Raw genomic sequence first — 20,791 nt, forward strand, 5'->3', positions numbered from 1 at the left:
GGACAAATGAACACAATGATAGTGTGGTCTCCCCCTCTTAGAGGTTCTGGACAGTGGTTTCCGATAACATACACCTTATAGCCATTTTACACTATTGCTCCTAGAAATCAACAAAAAAAGGCAAGGAACAAAATTTGTCTATAATACAACTGTATAAAAGTCTACAAGGGAAACCCCAAAATAACATACAGTAATGTGGTGAGATGGCAAATGCTTTAAAAAGGTTCAAGGTGAAAAATCTAAAGCAATCTACATAGTATATGCAGATTTACCTTCTGTTTTTGCAGTTCCTGAAGACTTTGGCCATGTTCTGCGAGTTGGTTTGTCTTTGTAGATAATTCCTGCTCAATAGTGGCCTTCATTGTAGTTAGCTCCTTGATCTGTTTCATTTGGCTACTTATTTCATTCCTGTTAGTCTTCAATTCCTCTTGGGCTAACACTAGCTTCTCCTCTAAAGACTAAAACATATTATTATAGATTACCATCACGCTGATAATGCTTTTTCTTATTCATTTTAGAATTTTAAAAAAATTATAAAAATTAAAATTTGTATTCTGCAGCACTCCCAGGGACCGAATGGTTCCCCCACATTGAGATCAAGGGAGCTGTTTGGTTGTTATGGCAGACTTAGGCCTTTGGAAATCTAAATGGCCAATTCGCCAATTTTGTTTGCCACTTCACCTCCCAAAAATTACCCTCCAGTATGATACCAAAAACAATTAACAATACCAATAACAGATCGCCCCCACAAAAATAAGCCCTCACACAGCTCCACAGACACGATGAAACGCAAAAAATCCAGCAGCAGTGGCCGCACACTATAGGAAAAGGGGTTTTTCTGGATTGCAGGGTGGCGATAACCCCTGGATATAAGCAGTGTATAAAGCGATGAAAAAAATTTATGAAGCCAGCAAAGGAGGCATTATGGACAATCACAGTACATTAGTAAGTGCCTTATATTAACTTTCTCTGTATTATAAATGCCATTTGCTGAAGTCAGACTACCCCTTCAACAATTTAACTGCATAAGGAACTACATAAAAATGAAATCCATAAAACTATGGCAGAATTGTGTTTTTTTTTCAATTCCACCACATTTGCAATTGTTTTTTTTAGAAAAAAAAAAAAAATGAGGAAGGACAACATAAGAGTTCTAAGAAAAGATGCTCCAGAATTATCATTTCATGGGTGATGGAAGTATTTACTAGGTGACATGCCTGGAGAATGGACAGGCCCTCTTCAAGGTGCCCATACATATTAGATGAATGTCGGTTGAGTCCAGACCCTGCCCTAACTGAAGATGTTGGGGAAAATACAAGATTTTAACACACCCCATCAAGGAAGATAAGCCCACCCTAGCAGTGTCTCTGTGTCAAGGAATAGCTCTGGGCCACAAGAGCTACTGAAGGTGTATGGCCACCTATACACACACCACAGACAAATCTAATACAGTAGGGTACAAGAGCAGACTACTTCACCAATTTCAGAAACAAAGCATTTGCAGACATACTTTAAGATCTTGTCGAAGAGCAGAAACTTCAGACTCTTTTCCATACATATCTGACTGGAGGATCCCCAGCTTTTCCTGGAGGCCTTCATTAGCATTCTGCAAATCAGACCCTTTTCCTTTCTCAGATGCCAGTTCCCCAGTTAATAATGTAATCTGCTGCTGTAGCTTTTCCATGTGTTGTACCTGAAACACAGGAGTAAAACAACCTTATCTAGGCTATGTACAACCAAGAGGAGCTTCAGCAAGGAGACAAAAAAAGAAACATAACACTGAATGCCGCATTATTCTTTCAGTCAATAAACTCCGTCGCATGTGAGGACATTTGTCGTATGATGGAGCGCAAAGTGGCTTCAATTTTAAACAGAAGCTCTATGAAATGATTCCGATTACAGGCACCTTCTTCAGTTCTAAGAAGGATCCTGATCAGTGTTCAATTTTAGGGGTAAATATGATTTCATAAAATTTTTACCAATTAATCAAGGATTCATTTGTACAAGAGGGTAACAATATCCATCCTTTTCAGACATCCTCATCTAGCATTTCTATAGTGAGTAGGCAAGCAGTATACTATAAATGAAAGGCATGCTGTAGAAGCAAACGGCAAAGACCTTATCGGCCAACTGTGCGCTGAGAGACTGCATATCCTTTTGGTGCTGCTTCTTATTTTCCTCAGAAGACGCCTGGACCTTTTTCAGCTGTGTCAGATGTTCTTGCTGAAGTTTTTCTCTTTCTTTTTTAGAACTCTGCAGCTTTTCATTAATGGTTTGTATTTCAGTCTTCAACTTGGAGGATTCCTATAATGAGATGTTAGAAATATTGATATACTGCTAATATCATCAGTTCTAGAAAACAAAGACATTGTTAAATGTATATACACGGGGTTACCTCCAAGCCTAAAATATATATTAAATGTTTAAATTTATTTTGGCATTAGAAGTTCCACATTTAACAGGGTTGTCCCACCAGGCCTATCCAATCACCAACTGATGGGGCCCAGTCACACCTAGCATCAAATGGAGAGGGGGTCGTTGATGCGTGGCTCTCTAATGTTACTGAAGTGCATGTGCGGCCACCTCTCCATTCTCAGCCAAGCCTGACGGTGTCACGACTTGGAGATTGCAGTAGGTCCCCAACTATTAGACATTTATGGATTATGTGCATAAGTCCCAGATAGGCATACTGCTTTCAAGAGGACCTGACAGCTCTCCTGACATGCTAGGTTTTAGTAAATAAGTGTAATCCAAGCAATATAAGAACTGCGGAGACTCTTTTCTTAGAACTGTATATCTTGCCACCCCTCTGTTATTCCATATAGAAATGTATGAATAAATTGACAACTCGTTGGTAACAGTACAGTCCGTCACTGTATATGGGTTGTCCGCCTTATACCCTCCTGTGCAAAAGAGCCTCTAACAATATTCACAAGCAACTGTCAATATCAACACCTCATTTCCTCTTTAGCATCTGTCCATATGCAATGAGATGGATCCTCTAAAGAGAGAAAGCTTTTGCAGGTAGGTGATGACCATCATATCATTACCATTTGTATAGCTGCAAACCACACTGATGACCATACACTCCTCAATACAACAGCTGGGCAATAGGATGGAGGTGAAGGATGAATATACCCAGTCTAATCGTAAGTATCTTACATTTCATTACACAGGGCAACATATTTTTATCTATGTAGACCAGCTTACACGTTAAAGTGTGCATGTAAGAATCTTCTGCTACATGGTTTAAAGAATGCAGAAATTCCCTTTACTAGTCCCCGATTTCCATTACCAAAAATAATCCACCGATGGCCTAGGTATGTTTAAAGTGCACAAGACGTGTTTAGCGGTATTAGCAAAACGCAAGTGCCAAATTTCCTCCTATATCATTTTTTATAGAATAGAAGAAAATACTCCAGCAATGTGGTTGCAAGATTGTTGGTGTTTATCTAGAAATGCGGCTGTACAAATCATGGGACGTTTCGGCCACACTTGGCCTTTATCAAACTACAGCAAAAAGAGATAAATAACAAAAAAATCTAAATAAAATGACAACAAATTGGTAATTACACATATAAAGTCACAAATAAAGTCACTTAGAGCAACAACTGTCACGGGGCCGCAAACATGAATTAAGTCTAGTTCTTAATAGATGAGCAAGGTTTGGTTTGGTTGTGGAATCCATATATATGAAAGGAATAATAAGGAAGATGCTCTGATGCATGATATTCTTCGTAATGCATATATATAGTGAGAAGATAAATGAGCCAGAGGGAAAAAAACTATTTACATACAGTACACATTTTTCAGAATATGTCCCAAAAGGGTAAGAAGGTATTAAGTACAAGGTCCCTAAATAATAATTTACCTGGTGCCGCTAGAGATAGAAAATGGATGTAGCGTGCCCTTTAAAATGCGCGCCTGTCATTAGCGCGTTTGGGAAGGGAGCGTTACAAGCCTCGTTATGAATTAGAGCACTTCTATATGCGAACATCGCGCATGTGCGTTAGTGAGGGAAGCGTCTCAAGCCTCATTTTGGAGTGGATGCGAGCCGGAGCGCTTCTCTAACAGCTGATTGTATGTGATCAATGTAATACGGTTAGACAGAGGAGAACAAATGGGAAACAGGTAGGAAAATAGGAAAAAGAGCAAGTAATAAATAAGTGATAGGGGCAAAATAAGTACCGTAATAATTTTTCGTCTCCCCCACATAAACTTTACTACAGGGACATTTCAGTAAGTACACTACAAAGTTGGATTTGCATGTAAAAAAGCCCTGGATAGGGAAACTTTTACTGGATTGTGGATTGCGGCCTGGTGCCGCCTAGTATCCTTCATAGTCCAATAGACCAATCATACTACGTTCTCTTCTTTCTCATTACATATTTTCCTTATGTCTCTGCCTCCCATTTTATTTATTGTCATTTATGGTTCTTATTACGGTACTTATTTTGCCCCTATCACTTATTTATTACTTGCTCTTATTCCTATTTTCCTCCATTTCCCATTTATTCTCTGTCCAACCGTATTACATTGATCACATACAATCAGCACAGCTACTGAGGAAGGGGTACTTCTAAACCCAGAAACGCGTCTAGCCTAGACAGGACCCCAACATTTGGACCACTTGGGAAGCTGGAGATTTGACTGGAAAGTCGCAAAGAAAGAACCATCTGTCACACGAAAGGTATACTTGGAAAAGAGTGTGTAAGGCCTGATTCCATGGTGAAGGCCTGAATACATGTGCCAAACAATTGCCGGTGTGCGAGTTTACTACGAGATATGGTCTGCAAACTCAGAGGTCCATAACTGCATCTTTGTCGACTTATCAAAGGAGACGGTAAGACCGTACGATTTTATGCAGCAATTATTATCCAGCGATTTAAAAACTGCATTACTATTCCAGTGGGACGCTGCTGGTGGATGCTATTAGCGGGACGCCGCTTGAGTTTGTTCTTTGATTGCGCATTGGGATTTTGCTTATTTTCGGATATCCCTGTTATATATCGAAAGGGACGTACATAAAGGACATTGGATTATCGGCAAAAATTTTAAATATTAGACTTTCCCATAAGAATATCTGCCGAATATTCGTACGAATTATTGAATATTCTATTTTATTCCTCGAATTTTAGTATTTTATATCTTAGTATTTGCCATATCGGACTACTGCATATTGTGTTTTATGGTGTAGTGGATAGGTATTTTAAATGTCAGTTTTATATTATCATTGTCAGTAAGTACAGTTATTCATGCTATTATAAATTTCAAATGGTCCAGATATCCTGAGAGTGCCCAGTTACTTTTGTTCTATTATATTTCTCTTTTTGAGTGGACTGGGTGAGTCCACTCGACTGAGTGCACCTCTTGGGTCAATAGTTAGTCCAGTGCGTCACATCTATTCTCTTTTTTCATAAGAACTAGACTTAATTAAAATTTGCAGCCCCGTGACAGTTGTTGCTCTAAGTGACTTTCTTTGTGACTTTATATGTGTAATTACCAATTTGTTGTCATTTTATTTTGATTTTTTTGTTATTTATCTCTTTTTGCTGTAGTTTGATAAAGGCCAAGTGTGGCCGAAACGTCCCATGATTTGTACAGCCGCATTTCTAAATAAACACCAACAATCTTGCAACCACATTGCTGGAGTATTTTCTTCTATTGTGAATGGGGTGGGGACCCGACTCCTAGCAACAGCAAGCGGAGTGCCACAAAGTAATTGTGAAAAATATATAATTTTTTATAAAAATTATTTTTTATTTATTTTATGCACTTATATAGCGCTACTTTATTCCGCGGTGCTTTACAGACTTTAGCATAAAGCTGTCCCCCACAGGGCTCACAATCTAAGGTCCATATCAGTATGGCTTTGGACAGTGGGAGAAAACCAGAGAACCCGGAGGAAATCCACGCAAACACAGGAAGAACATACAACAAACAAACATATATGCATATGTTGACCTTGGTCAGATTCGAACACATGACCTAGCGCTGCAAGGGACCAGTGCTAACCACTGAGCCACAGCGCTGCTCATAAATTGCAGAGACGCAAACTGTTTCGGCATGGAGACGCCAACTGTTTCGACATAGTCATAAGGAGGTGTGTCAGTGGGAAGCATTACAGACTCCAGAGCACTTGTCTAAATGACTGTGCTGAAATTTCGCGCGATAAATTGATGGCTAATAAATAGCCTTAGAAGCGCATGAAAAGAGACAAATGTCTTACCTCCTCCTTTGCGGTCAGATGCGCTTTTAGCTCTTTAACCTCTATAGCTGCCGAGTCTGTCTGCGCCTTCAGCTTAACTTTCAGTTCTTCACGTGATTTTTCCTAGTGAAGCATAAGCACACCACATACAATTTAATGGTAACATTTTTCAGAAGGAAAGATATTTTCCAAGATTCTAAGATTGATGACCTATCCTCTGGTCATCAATAAGAAGAGATCAGTGGGGTCCGACAGAGGACACCCGATGATCAGCTGCTTACAGAGGTCGCAGCATTCGGGTGAGAGCTGTGGCCTCTTCCTAGGTCAGTGACGTCACAGTCATCGGTCACATGGCCTAGGCGCCGCACAATTCCATTTAAGTGAACCAAGCATGGTCAGTATGTAAAGGACGGCGCTGTGCTTGGTAAGCTGCGGTGCTCCCTGGAGTGCCGTGGTCTCCTCAAACAGCTGATCGGCAGCAGTGCGGTTTGTCAGACCCCCGCCAATCTGATATTAATGACCTATTCTGAGGCTAGGTCAACAATATCGGAATCTGTCTGAAAACCCCTTTTATCTTTACGTCGCAAAACAATCCCACATGGACAAGTGACCAGTAGGCGTAGTATGAAGCATATTGTGTTGTCTGCACAAATCAATGATTTCTTTCACTTATTTTTTTTAACCCTTTCCTGAAAATGCTTGTACTACTACTGTGCTGTTCTTATGGCAATAGGAGGGGAATAGTATGCTCAGTGCATGGCACAGGCACAGAAGCTGAAGCCCCATAATAGGCCAACCTTATGGGGTTAAGAAGGTTTAACCACAAGCCCATCTGCATCAATATACTGACCATGACCTGGACGAGTTCTTTTCCAGTCTGTCTTTCCTTCTCCAGTACCTCTCTTGACTTCTCCAGAGACTCTGTGCTTTTTGTTAACTTGTCCTTGGCATCAGTGAGTTCTTTCTGCAATGTGGCTCTCTCCAGCTTCAGTTTCTCCAGGTTACTGACAGCTTCTTGTTTGTTTGCTGACAATTTTTCCAAGTCTTGCTTCAACTTTTCGGCAGTTTCCTTGAGACTGGTTGACTCTTTCTCTTGTTTTGACATCAGCTCCTTAGACTGGAACAGAACATCTGACTTCTTCTGTAGCTCCTGCTTCACATTAAGCACCCTGTCAACAGGAATTTCATGGGATAAAAAACGGTTAAGGATCTGTATAGAATATATTGGCACCCATCATCTAAAGCTAGAACAGTACAAGGTTTAGGGCACTATTCAACCCAAGTTGAGCTATAGTGGCACCAAGGAAACAGATCTCTTTTCATACATTATGGTTTGCCAGGGGCACATTGCCTCAAGTAAATGGTGCTGTGTTGCCGTTTAGTGGTCGCCATGTGGCGCTGCGCTGAGTGATCAAAATGTATACAAAGAGTACGAGTTTATAAATTATGCAGAGAAGCAATAGATCACTGCATGGCATGTGGATGTGCGATCCAGGTCTTGGTTTTTTTCTTCACTGTTTGGCAGAAATAATTAAGACATGTTAGGAGGTTATTATTTTTAGTTTGAGATTCGGAAAACCACTTTAATATTTGGTGGTCTACTTTACAATTGTTAGCACCGTCTGCAATCAGGGAATCAACCCTTCAAGAGAAGTACATTTTTCTTTATCTTTATTCCTTAACATTGGGGTGTTACAAGCAAATAATAAAAAGCTCATCCCTACAAACTAAAGACATTAGGCATATTCCTAGATAACCCATTACTTGTGAGGAGGTTAATCAACAAGGTAAAAGAGGAAAGAATATTTAAAAGAAGAAAAACTGCTACAAGAGGACACAGTTTTAAATTGGAGGGGCAAAGGTTTAAAAGTAATATCAGGAAGTATTACTTTACTGAGAGAGTAGTGGATGCATGGAATAGCCTTCCTGCAGAAGTGGTAGCTGCAAATACAGTGAAGGAGTTTAAGCATGCATGGGATAGGCATAAGGCCATCCTTCATATAAGATAGGGCCAGGGGCTATCCATAGTATTCAGTATATTGGGCAGACTAGATGGGCCAAATGGTTCTTATCTGCCGACACATTCTATGTTTCTATGTTACAAGCTATGGACACCTTTGGGGGACTTTTTTTATTTTTATTACTGCATGCTACTTATTTTGGGCTAAAATCATTTTTGCAACTGGTCTTTACTAAACACATTTCAACAGTCTCTTCCTCTAAAGCCTTCATTTCCACTGCATCTGCAGACAGTTAGTAGCTTCGGTTTCTCAAGGGGCGTCTCCTTCTCCCAGGGAGAAGGTGGACTTTTTTTTTCTCTCTCCGCTGCTATTGGGCAGCTCACAGCCAGGGAGAAGGAGCCCATTGAAAAACCTGGTCGTCTCCTCCTCCCTGTACGATGCTACTAATTAGAATAGAGGGAGACAAACGCGAACGGGGGACAGTGGGGGAACAGAGCAGAGCATCTTATAAAAAAAAAAATATAAAAAAAAAAAAAAACGCACTCTGACATCTACTAACAAGGCCCTACACTGCCAGGTAATAATATTGTAACGCCAGGACCAGTGAAAGGTCCTCTTTAACTAGTTAGCTATATTAGATTTCCATGACATTGTACTGGTGACCGTTACTTACAATGCCTTCTCCTCCTCAAGCTGTTTTATTAGTTCCGCCACTTTCAATTCTAGCTGTGAGCTCTGCTGCTTCTGCTGCTGAAGATCTTGCACACATTGTTCCCGACTTGCTTTTACACTTGTTAGATCTGCTTCCAGTTTCTGAGGAAAATACAATGTACCATACAAATCCATGAGTTACTGATGTTAATCAATATAACTGAAAGAGGTTTTCCCATTAACAACATTTAGCATTTGACCACAAGATAACGCGATCCTCGCTTTTTGCACTCACCTTAATTTGCCCCTCCAGGGCCTCTGCGTTTTGCTCCAGGTTCAGATGCTTCTCCTTGTACTCTTTGAGAGTCTGCTCCAGCTGTGTACAGTGATCCCGCTTTTCTGCTAATTTTGTCGTCACTTGCTCAAGTTGAGTATTGACTTTATTTAATTCCTACTTAGAAGAGAATAGGCTCAACAGAAAAGACAATACAAAAAAAAAAGCTTGACAATCCAAAACAAGGACACATACAAAAATTCAAAGCCAATGATGGCCAAAATCACACACAAATAATAGCTCCTGTTGTTACAGGTTTAGCAATATTGAAACAACGATTACCTGTTGCTTGTCCTGCAGAGCATTTTGAGCTGTATCCAAATGGTTTTGCAGGTCAACCCTCTGTGCAGTCTTCGCTGCTTCGGCCGATAGCAAAAGCTCAGTCTTTGCTTTGATCTAAAATTAAGTGAAACATGGATATCTTACTTTTTATGAAACAGACCATCATTATAAACTACACAGTTCTGTCACAAAACATGTTCTTCATTTTTCAAACCAGCACCTGGATCTGAATACTTTTGTAATTGCACGTAAAAAAAATAAAAAATTTTAATCAATAGTTTCTATTGTTTTTTTAAAATATATTATAAGGTTATATTTCATATGTCTGTATAACATTTGATAATAAACAGAACATTTATATCAGTTTCTTCGTATTGTTTTCATTTGTTAAATAGAGCGATTGAATTATACAATTTTAGTAAGTGTAAAATAGTTAATCATTGTGATATATAGTTTTTTGTTGTGGTTAATCTATGTATATACCGTATTTTTCGCCCTATAAGACGCACCTAAGTTTTTGAGGAGGAAAATAAGAAAAAAAATATTTGAACCAAAAGGTGTGCTTTTGGTGGGCTTTGAACTAATGGTAGCCTGCGAGGGAAGCACTGTTATCGGGGATCTGTGGATGACGCACTGTTATCGGGGATCTGTGGATGACGCACTGTTATCGGGGATCTGTGGATGACGCACTGTTATCGGGGATCTGTGGATGACGCACTGGTATCGGGGATCTGTGGATGACGCACTGGTATCGGGGATCTGTGGATGACGCACTGGTATCGGGGATCTGTGGATGACGCACTGGTATCGGGGATCTGTGGATGACGCACTGGTATCGGGGATCTGTGGATGACGCACTGGTATCGGGGATCTGTGGATGACGCACTGGAATCGGGGATCTGTGGATGACGCACTGGTATCGGGGATCTGTGGATGACGCACTGGTATCGGGGATCTGTGGATGACGCACTGGTATCGGGGATCTGTGGAGGACGCACTGTTATCGGGGATCTGTGGCTGACACTGTTGTGGGGGATCTGTGGCTGACACTGTTGTGGGGGATCTGTGGATGACAGATAAATAGCATCTTATGCTATGTGTTATCCACAGATCCCCCCCATAACAGTGTCCCTGTGTATTGTGAATGACCCCCAGTAGTTTTGTAATGGCAGCGGGGCCCGATGCAGTCACTGTATTCTATTGCAATGGGCCCCGCTCACTGTACTAATCTTATCTAACTGCAGGCAAAGTTTAACTATAGAATATCTTCAATCCAGCAGTCTGTACTTACGTCCATAGCAGGCAGGAGGCTGGGCGGGCGGGCACTGGCAGAGTAACTCACTACGTCATGCGCCTGTGCCGCCTGCTTCATTCATAAAGTGGGCGGAGCAGGCGCGTGACGTAGTGAGTTACGCTGCCAGTGCCCGCCCGCCCAGCCTCTTGCCTGCTACGGACCCAAGTACAGGCTGCTGGATTGAAGATATTCTATAGTTAAACATTGCCTGCAGTTAGATAAGATTAGTACAGTGAGCGGGGCCCGATGCAATAGAATACAGTGACTGCACCGGGCCCCACTGCCATTACAAAACAAGATGCCGGCACCCAGCCCCTCCTCCCTCCTCAATGATACACTTCCGACCGCGCTATGCAGCATGCGGTCGGCGGTGTATCAGTGTAAACGTCAGCATTCGCCCCATAAGACGCACTGCCATTTTCCTCCCACTTTGCGTCTTATAGGGCGAAAAATGCGGTATATATCCATTTAAAAAAAGACACTCACGTATATGTGTACTTATACGCACATACATCTGTGAATGTCTCATCCATATATCCATATAGTAGCAACCACAAAATTATCACTCACTTATGTGATATTAAAGTTAATAAAAGAAATAGGGGTAGGTTGGACATGTCGATATGAGTTAATAAGTAGTTAACATTGTAGACTTCAAATATAGATATAAACATCTGCACAGGCATTAAATATTGTAGCTAAATAATAAATAATTATACAGTAAATAACATTTCGAATATGTGCGTTTGTGTGTAGAAACGTAAGTCTACAATTGTACACACAGGCATCCACACATTGTCATTTATCTATACTAATAAATAAATTATAATATATATATATATATATACACATACATACATACACACACACATATGTATATATATATATATATCTCCATATTATATATATTAATACATATTCATACATACATCTTGGACTATGTTACACGCACACAATTTGTCATCTTTATGCATATATTATATGCATAATATATTTATAAAGGACAGTAGTGTACATATAAACACACATATGCATTTATCTTAAAGGGGTTGGCCACCATACGCAAAAAAAATTAAAAATGGCCCCAGATAATAACTAAAGCCAAGAGGTATTAGTATAATGAGAGATATACTGTGTATGTATAATTTTTCTAATGTGTTCAGCATAGTATGCTCCCATAGATGAGAGGCTGTGTGGGTGGAGCAGCAGCAAAGTGAAAGTAAAAATCCCAGCATGCATCACAGCAAGCATCTTCAGAGGAGTGGTCACATGACATCCCTGGCCAACTGTGATACCATAGTTAATTGTGCGGATCTCAGCCCCCTGTAAGAGAGAGATCGGGTGCTGCCCCCCTCCCTCCCCAGTATTAACCCCTTAAGGACTCAGCCCTATTTCACCTTAAGGAAATAGAAACCGCCCAAAAATGACCCCATTCTATAAACTACACCCCTCAAGGTATTCAAAACTGATTTTACAAACTTCGTTAACCCTTTAGGTGTTAACAAAAAATTACACCAGTATAGATGATTATTAGAGACCACCTGAATCAATTGAAAGTATAAAGTAAGTGATCAAAATTTATAACTTAACGTTTAATATACTAAATATAGAAAAATAGGTCCCATGATAATTGGATACAATTGTACAAAAATAAAGGAGCGATGCGGTGGTACACCACACCGGAAATCAAGAACACATAAACAAAGTAAGCGGTGCTCGGCGGCACTCAAAAATAACCCGGTGGTCCTACCGCTCTGATGAGATGCTCCTTGGTATCGCGACTGCCCATCCAGTGCTGATAGATGTGCACACCGTTATTGAAGGCAGACGTGTAGAACAGGGTTAGGGATGCTAGGATTGCTGACCCTGATGATACCCTAGGGCCCTAAAATAGCCTAAATGGCCTGATCACGGATCCCCGTGACTTCTTATATCCTAAATATCCAGTGAATGCCACATTTTACAGCCTACCGAAGGTCCATAAGGGGACAACTCCTCTTAAAAGGGAGACCTATCGTTTCGGGGGTTGGCTGTATTAGCCAAAATCTTGGCATTTACATCGATAAAGTCCTTATGCCCTTTGTAGTGTCCCTGCCATCTTATGTCAGGGACACTATGGACCTACTTAAAAGACTTGACGGCGTGAACATCGAACCCCAGGCCATCCTGGGGGGTATTGATGTCGAGGCATTATATTCCTCTATCCCCCATGCAGCGGGTCTTAAAGCAGTAGGCCACTTTCTCAGTATGAGAGGTTGTCAGTTCTCTCAGCACAATGATTTTGTGCTGAGACTTCTTGAGTATCTATTGACACATAATTTTTTTCATTTTGGTACCAAGCTCTACCACCAGCTCAGGGGCACGGCGATGGGCTGTTCTTGTGCACCGGCCTACGCCAATTTGCTCCTGGGCTGGTGGGAGGCAACCTGTGTTTTCTCTGAGGAGATGTCGTCGAGTACCGTGCCCATAGCCTTGTGGGCACGTTACATCGACAACGTTTTCATCATCTGGAATGACTCTCAATCATCTTTCTCTGGCTTGGTAACTAAGTTGAATCATAACAATATAGGTCTGAGATTCACACATGAGTCCGACCCTAACAGTCTCTCCTTTCTTGATATTTCCATCTTTAGAAAGGGGTCTGATGAACTCTCAACAACCATTTTCAGAAAGCCCACCTCTACCAAATCGGTCCTACACTGGAGCAGTAGTCACCCCACCCCCCTTAAGAGGGGTATTCCATGTGGCCAATATCTGCGCCTTAGGCGCAACTGCTCCGAGGGGCCAGATTTTAGGAAGAAGGCGAACGACCTTAGGGCACGGTTTCTGAATAGGGGATACCCGGACAATGTGCTTAAGCAGGCTTATCGTAGAGCGGCCGACACGGCTCGGTCGGACCTCCTGGTGCCCAAGGCTAAGTTAGCTGGGGACCAGAAGATCCGACTGTTAGCCACCTTTGATGGTTGTGCTGATAGAATGCGGGGATCCTGGGCAAACATTGGCCAATGATGGACCCGGACATCAGGGACATCATACACGACTACCCCCAAATAACCTTCCGAAGGGGTAGCAATTTAAAGGATCTCCTTGTGCACAGCCACTTTGCACCTGCACCCAGGCAGGGCACTTGGCTTGACTGCAGGCCTGTGGGCTGCTTTAGGTGCAGCGGCTGTATAGTGTGCAAAATTATCCAGACAGGGAAAACCTTCTTTAGTTCTAACCTGAAAAAGTCCTTCCCAATCAAAGACTTCATTAATTGCAAAACGCAGGGTGTGATCTACAAGATTACCTGCGAGTGCAATTTGGAGTACGTGGGCAAAACGAGGCGTGAACTACGTAGGCGTCTAGACGAGCACCTCAGCGATATTGCCAATCAGAGGGACACCGTGGTCTCCAGGCATGTCCATGACTACCATCAGGGCAACCCCGGCTGTTTGAGGGCAATGGGAATCGAGAAGGTTGAGCATCCAATTCGCGGTGGTGATTGGGATCGTGTGTTACTCCAGCGAGAATCCCGCTGGATCTACACTCTACGCAGGGTCTCACCCACCGGCCTGAATGAGCAGCTTAACTATAGCTGCTTCATCTAGGCAGCCCATACCGGTCCCCTTCGTATATGTCTTTTGGTTCACATTGCCTCCAATTATTCCTCATCTAATTTATTGTCTTGTCATTCGCCCCCTCCCCCTTTGTCTTGTCCTCCTGCCCCATTATGATAGTTTTTCCTCATCGCCCCTCCCCTTATTTACATGTGTCCGTATATTGTCATTTTAGCCAGGATTCTTTCACTAATGTGTTTGCCCTTAATGTCTCATTCCTCTCAGCGCAGCTTTTCATCTTGAGCTGCGTCATCCGGCAGTGTCAGGGAGTAGCGTCCCGGTCGCCTGGCAACTGCCGCATGGTCTCGTGCGAACAAACGGGATCGGGCGCGGTGACGTCATCACGTTTACAGGCGTCTGCCGAGTGACCTCCTTCCTCTGTGCGATCCGTCAGTTCGTGCATGCGCGGGCGCATCGCATCGCCTATGACGGGTGGGAGTGTCCTGACCAAGCCTCCTTCTGAGGCTGGCTCTTGTTTTAAAAGGTGGCGGATCCGAGCGCTTCCTCAGGCTACATCAGCCCATGCGCCACGATTGTATTAGTAGTAGATAGGTCAAGTATCAGTTTGCCCTAGCTACCCTATAATTGGTCTGGCCACATATTTTCCATATCTGGACTGTGGTCAAACTTTGCCTCTGTGCAGTGTTCGCTTTTGACATATTTGTCAGCGTCCCCTGCACAGTCTCAGCCCAAGCTCCGTGTTTCCCCTGATGAGCTATTCACTCATCTATGTTTGCAAAACATGCGTGTAGGGACCAGGCAGCTGAGGGCTTTCTAGGGCGCACAAATTCCAGGGGTAGGTTCCTGCATTGGCTGATCACGGGGATCCGTGATCAGGCCGTTTAGGCCATTGTAGGGCCCTAGGGTATCATCAGGGTCAGCAATCCTAGCATCCCTAACCCTGTTCTACACGTCTGCCTTCAATAACGGTGTGCACATCTATCAGCACTGGATGGGCAGTCGCGATACCAAGGAGCATCTCATCAGAGCGGTAGGACCACCGGGTTATTTTTGAGTGCCGCCGAGCACCACTTACTTTGTTTATGTGTTCTGGTTGCTAGCACTTGATTTCCGGTGTGGTGTACCACCGCATCGCTCCTTTATTTTTGTACAATTGTATCCAATTATCATGGGACCTATTTTTCTATATTTAGTATATTAAACGTTAAGCTATAAATTTTGATCACTTACTTTATACTTTCAATTGATTCAGGTGGTCTCTAATAATCATCTATACTGGTGTAATTTTTTGTTAACACCTAAAGGGTTAACGAAGTTTGTAAAATCAGTTTTGAATACCTTTCAACGCTTTAGGTGTTGCACAAGAGAGTTATTGGCAAATGGGGATGAAATTTGAGAATTTAATTTTTTTGCCTAATTTTCCATTTTAACCCATTTTTTCCACTAGCAAAGCAAGGGTTAACAGCCAAACAAGACTGTATCTTTATTGCCCTGACTCTGCCGTTTACAGAAACACCCCATATGTGGCCGTAAACTACTGTACGGGCACACAGTAGGGCGTAGAGGGAAAGGTGCGCCGTTTGGTTTTTGGAAGGCAGATTTTGCTGGACTGTTTTTTTTACACCATGTCCCATTTGAAGCCCCCCTGATACACCCCTAGAGTAGAAACTCCATAAAAGTGACCCCATCTAAGAAACTACACCCCTCAAGGTATTTAAAACTGATTTTACAAACTTTGTTAACCCTTTAGGTGTTGCACAAGATTTAATGGAAAATAGAGATACAATTTCAAAATTTCACTTTTTTGGCAGATTTTCCATTTTAATATTTTTTTTCCAGTTACAAAGCAAGGGTTAACAGCCAAACAAAACTCATTATTTATGGCCCTGATTCTGTAGTTTACAGAAACACCCCATATGTGGTCGTAAACCGCTGTACGGGCACACGGCAGGGCGCAGAAGGAAAGGAATGCCATACGGTTTTTGGAAGGCAGATTTTGCTGGACTGGTTTTTTTGACACCATGTCCCATTTGAAACCCCCCTGATGCACCCCTAGAGTAGAAACTCCAAAAAAGTGACCCCATTTTAGAAACTACGGGATAGGGTGGCAGTTTTGTTGGTACTAGTTTAGGGTACATATGATTTTTGGTTGCTCTATATTACACTTTTTTGTGCGGCAAGGTAACAAGAAATAGATTTTTTGGCACTTTTTTTTTGTTATTTACAACATTCATCTGACAGGTTAGATCATGTGGTCATTTTATAGAGCAGGTTGTCACGGACGCGGTGATACCTAATATGTATACAATTTTTTTTTATTTATTTAAGTTTTACACAATGATTTCATTTTTAAAACAAAAAAATGTTTTAGTGTCTCCATAGTCTAAGAGCCATAGTTTTTTCAGGGTCTCATTTTTTGCGGGATGAGATGACGGTTTGATTGGCACTATTTTGGGGTGCATATGACGATACGGACGCGGCGATACCTAATATGTATACTTTTTTATTTAAGTTTTACACAATGATTTCATTTTTGAAACAAAAAAAATCATGGTTTTAGTGTTTCCATAGTCTAAGAGCCATAGTTTTTTCAGTTTTTGGGCGATTATCTTGGGTAGGGTATTTTTGCGGGATGAGATGACTGTTTGATTGGTATTATTTTGGCGTACATGCGACTTTTTTGATCACTTTTATTACCTTTTTTGGGAAGTAAGGTGGGCAAAATTTCAATTTCCTAATAGTTTTTATTTTTATGGCGTTTACAGTGCGGGGAAAGTAACATGACCGTTTTATAGATCAGGTCGTTACGGACGCGGCGATACCAAACATGTGTAGGGAATTTTATTTTTTTCATTTTTAATCAGTGATAAATGTGTTTTTAGATTTTTACATTTTTTTCACTTTTTTTTGACCCAGGTTCTTGAAGATCCAATGGGTCTGATGTCTGTATAATACAGTACAGTACACCAGTGTTTTGCACTGTATTTTACTTACACTTTGTCTGAACAGATCTCTGCCTTTAGCACAGATCTGTTCAGCACCATGGACAGCAGGATGCCTGAGACGGCGTCCTGTTGCCATGGGAACCTTCCCCGTCTGCTCAGTACTGGTCAGAACTTCGCAGACGGGGAAGGGTAAGGACGGGCTGTCGGGGGGCTCTCCGTACGGACCGCGGTATGGAAAGGGTTAAACGGCTGACATCGCATCGCAGATGTCAGCCGTTTATACCAGGGTGTCAGCAATGTGCAAATGACACTAACCACCAACGATTATTCAAGGGGAGGAGGGCGGGGGTATAGCCTCCAAGGGAGGAGCTAACAGCTTTATCTAGTGTCAACGCCTCCTAGAGGACATAGCTATACCCACGGTTCCTGTGTCCCTCAATGAATATGGGCGAGAAATACTTGTTTTATGTCCGTCTGTTTTTTTCTTCCCCATTTTGTGCCGTTGTAGCGGCGCTGATCAACGGAGCTGACGGGTCAAGCGGCTATATCACCAGTGAGCTATTCAATAAAATGTATCTGTACAGCACCACCAGCTGTTTGTTCTTTTCCTTATTTTTTACCCGTCTTACTGAGTTGGTCAAACGTGCTCAGTTTAAACCTTCATATGTCTTGTTAGAAGCTGTGGCAGTTACAGGGTGAGAACTGCCGCAGAAAAGGACACGCCCTCTGAGCTGCCAGGCTGAAGATAATCTAGCAGGGCAATTGGAGCAATGAATGGGGAGATCTCTGGAGCCATGTGAGGTACAGGTCTGGTTCTAGCTTTGTTAAAAAGGTATTATCATGTACTATATGATGTCTGAATTTAATTTTTTTAATTAATCATGGCATAACACCTTTAAGGAAAAAGTCATATAAGCTTGCTTTCACATCTGCGTCGGCAGATGGCAATAATGTCAATCTCAGCTCTAAGACCTTTAATACTTTGACAGACTGAGTAGTCTGAATGACTTAAAATGGGAAAATACTTTAAAGCGAGTCTGTCAGCAGGTTTGACCATGCTAAACTGCTGACAGCACTAGGTAGGGTCTGCATAGAGTATTGTGAATATCATGAGATATGAACATTTATTCTGCCAGATTCTGCTCCTGCAAGTGTGCTGAAGGTGGTGCCTAACTGTGAAGTGCTTTCTGCTCTCTGCACTGAGCTGCTTCGTGTCCAGAAGAGAGGGGACGGCACTTGAAGAATAAAATCCATAAACTTTATTTCAGACACATACAATCCATGTTAGGCTACTTTCACACTAGCGTTTTTGCTGGATCTGGCGGGGTCCAGCAAAAACACTTCCGTTTCTGATAATACAACCGTCTGCATCTGTTATGAACGGATCCGGTTGTATTATCTTTAACATAGCCAAGACGGATCCGTCATGAACTCCATTGAAAGTCAAGGGGGGACGGATCCATTTTCTATTGTGGCAGTGAAAACAGCTTGATCAGTTTCCCAGGACGGAAAGCAAAATACATGGTGTGATTTTCTCTCCAGTCTGGGAACGCAACAAAACAGAACGGAATGCATTTTGGAGCATTCCATTCTGTTAAGTTCAGTTTTGTCCCCATTGACAATGAATGGCGACAAAACTGAAGTGTTTTTTTCCGGTATTGAGCCCCTATGATGGAACTCAATACCAGAAAACTTGAACGCTAGTGTGAAAGTACCCTAAAAAGCAATGCATTCATCTAAAGTGTTTAGAGCATGGAGTCATTCTTAGCCCTGCCATGACTAAGTGTGACTCCAAACGCAAAACATGTAGGTGGCACCCCAGGCACCAAAACCAAAGCCGATATCTATGGATAAGTGTGGAGGTGTAGTGGTCTCATGTAACAGGCACCTCTCAGTACAGAGGGGAAGCAGCACAAAGAAGACAGCATCTCACAGTGAAGCTCCATCTGCCGTACACTTGCAGGAGCAGAATCTGGTAGAATACATCCACATATATTCACACTATGTCTGGTCATAAAAACTCCACAAAAGATATGTTTGTCCTCCTCTCTCCAGCCCCTACCTAGAACTGTCAGCTGTTTTCCAGGTATCAAAACTTATCAACAGGATAGGTGATAAGTGTCTATTCGCTGGGCGCCCCCACCACTGTGATCCCCACCAATCTTGGGAACAAGGTCCCAGTTTGAACGGAGTGGCACTCTAGCACTGCCGGTCCATTCAGGCCCTATGGGACAAAGCTCTGTACTAGACTATCTTCGTCAGTCCCCTAAACTTTGAGTAGAGCGGAAGTGTACATGCTCGATCATCTCTCCAATGAAGAGGGGACAAGGAACATTCGTTCTATGGATACATGAGGGGGTCACAGCAGCCCTCAAATATCACACGATTATTGCCTATCCTGTGGTTAGGGGATAAAGGGACTTTCCCAAGATTAAAACTTGTGATCTTTTTCCCCTAAGAACAGCTTAGAGCAAAGTCTTCTCAAAAAGGTCACAATGAAAACACCAAATGATTTCTCCAAATGTCTGCTTATTATTACTAACATAACATAACCTTACACTATTGTGAGGAGTTCCAGGATTAGAAAACTCTTCACAAAAATACAAGATTATATAACAGTAAAAGACTACCTGCAGATCCAGTTGCACCACTTTTTCTTTGCTTTCATTTAGCTGCCCGGTTAGTTCTCTAATGTTGGTCTCCATAGACAGGACGCGGTCTTGAGATGCTCGAAGCTGGGATTTCTGTTCCTGCACTTGTTCATGCAAATCCTCTTGTGCTCGTTTGTGACTTTCGGACTGGTTCTTTAACTTCTCTGTTAGTTGTGCTAACTGGAACAAAAACCAGAGCGTTTCACCTCAAATCCCAGTCCGATTTTTGCAAATCTGACATGTGCCACTTTATGTGGTAATAACTTTGAAATACTTTTACTTATCATCCAAGCCATTCTGAGACTGTTTTCTCGTGACACATTTTACTTCATGACAGTGGTAAATTTGAGTCAATATATTTCACCTTTATTTATAAAATAATCGCAAATTTACCAAACATTTTGAAAAATTCACAATTTTCTAAATTTGAATTTCTCTACCTTTAAGACAGATAGTAATGGTTATCAATCAACATTCCCCATATATCTGCTTTCTGTTGGCATAATTTTGTAAATGTCATTTTATTTTTTAGGACGTTAGAAGGCTTAGAAGTTTAGAAGCTATTTTTAAAATTTTCAACAAAATTTCCAAAACCATTTTTTTAAGCACCAATTCAGTTATAAAGTGATTTTGAGGGGCTTACGTAATGGAAACTACCAATAAATGACCCCATTTTAAAAACTACACCCTCAAATTATTCAAAACTGATGTTACAAACTTCGTTAATCCTTGAGGTGTTCCACAAGAATTAAAGGAAAATGGAGGTAAAATTTCAAAATTTCACTTTTTTGGTAGATTTTTTATGTTAAATCAATTTTTTCTTTCAACACAGCAAGGGTTAACAGCAAAATAAACCTCAATATACATTACTCTGATTCTGCAGTTTACAGAAATACCCCATATGT

At 41.7% G+C, this 20,791-nt stretch overlaps 1 protein-coding gene across 6 annotated transcripts in view; it reads right to left on the reverse strand.

Moving 5' to 3' along the window:
• Nucleotides 1-20,791, reverse strand: part of EEA1 (early endosome antigen 1) — a 142,496-nt gene that overhangs the window by 38,752 nt on the left and 82,953 nt on the right. For all 6 annotated transcript variants that reach the window (XR_005774383.1, XM_040408794.1, XM_040408787.1 and 3 more), the window contains 9 exons: nt 19,866-20,066; nt 9,437-9,550; nt 9,116-9,271; nt 8,843-8,982; nt 7,059-7,377; nt 6,230-6,331; nt 2,119-2,304; nt 1,511-1,693; nt 273-458 (listed from right to left, as the gene is read on the reverse strand). Coding sequence is in view for 5 of the 6 variants with exons in the window: in XM_040408794.1 (XP_040264728.1) it covers nt 273-458; nt 1,511-1,693; nt 2,119-2,304; nt 6,230-6,331; nt 7,059-7,377; nt 8,843-8,982; nt 9,116-9,271; nt 9,437-9,550; nt 19,866-20,066 (1,587 nt within the window). In the remaining variant the exon portion in view is untranslated. The remainder of the gene's footprint in view (nt 1-272; nt 459-1,510; nt 1,694-2,118; nt 2,305-6,229; nt 6,332-7,058; nt 7,378-8,842; nt 8,983-9,115; nt 9,272-9,436; nt 9,551-19,865; nt 20,067-20,791) is intronic.

Source organism: Bufo bufo, chromosome 1 (genome assembly GCF_905171765.1).
Source record: "Bufo bufo chromosome 1, aBufBuf1.1, whole genome shotgun sequence".
Classification (NCBI taxonomy): domain Eukaryota; kingdom Metazoa; phylum Chordata; class Amphibia; order Anura; family Bufonidae; genus Bufo; species Bufo bufo.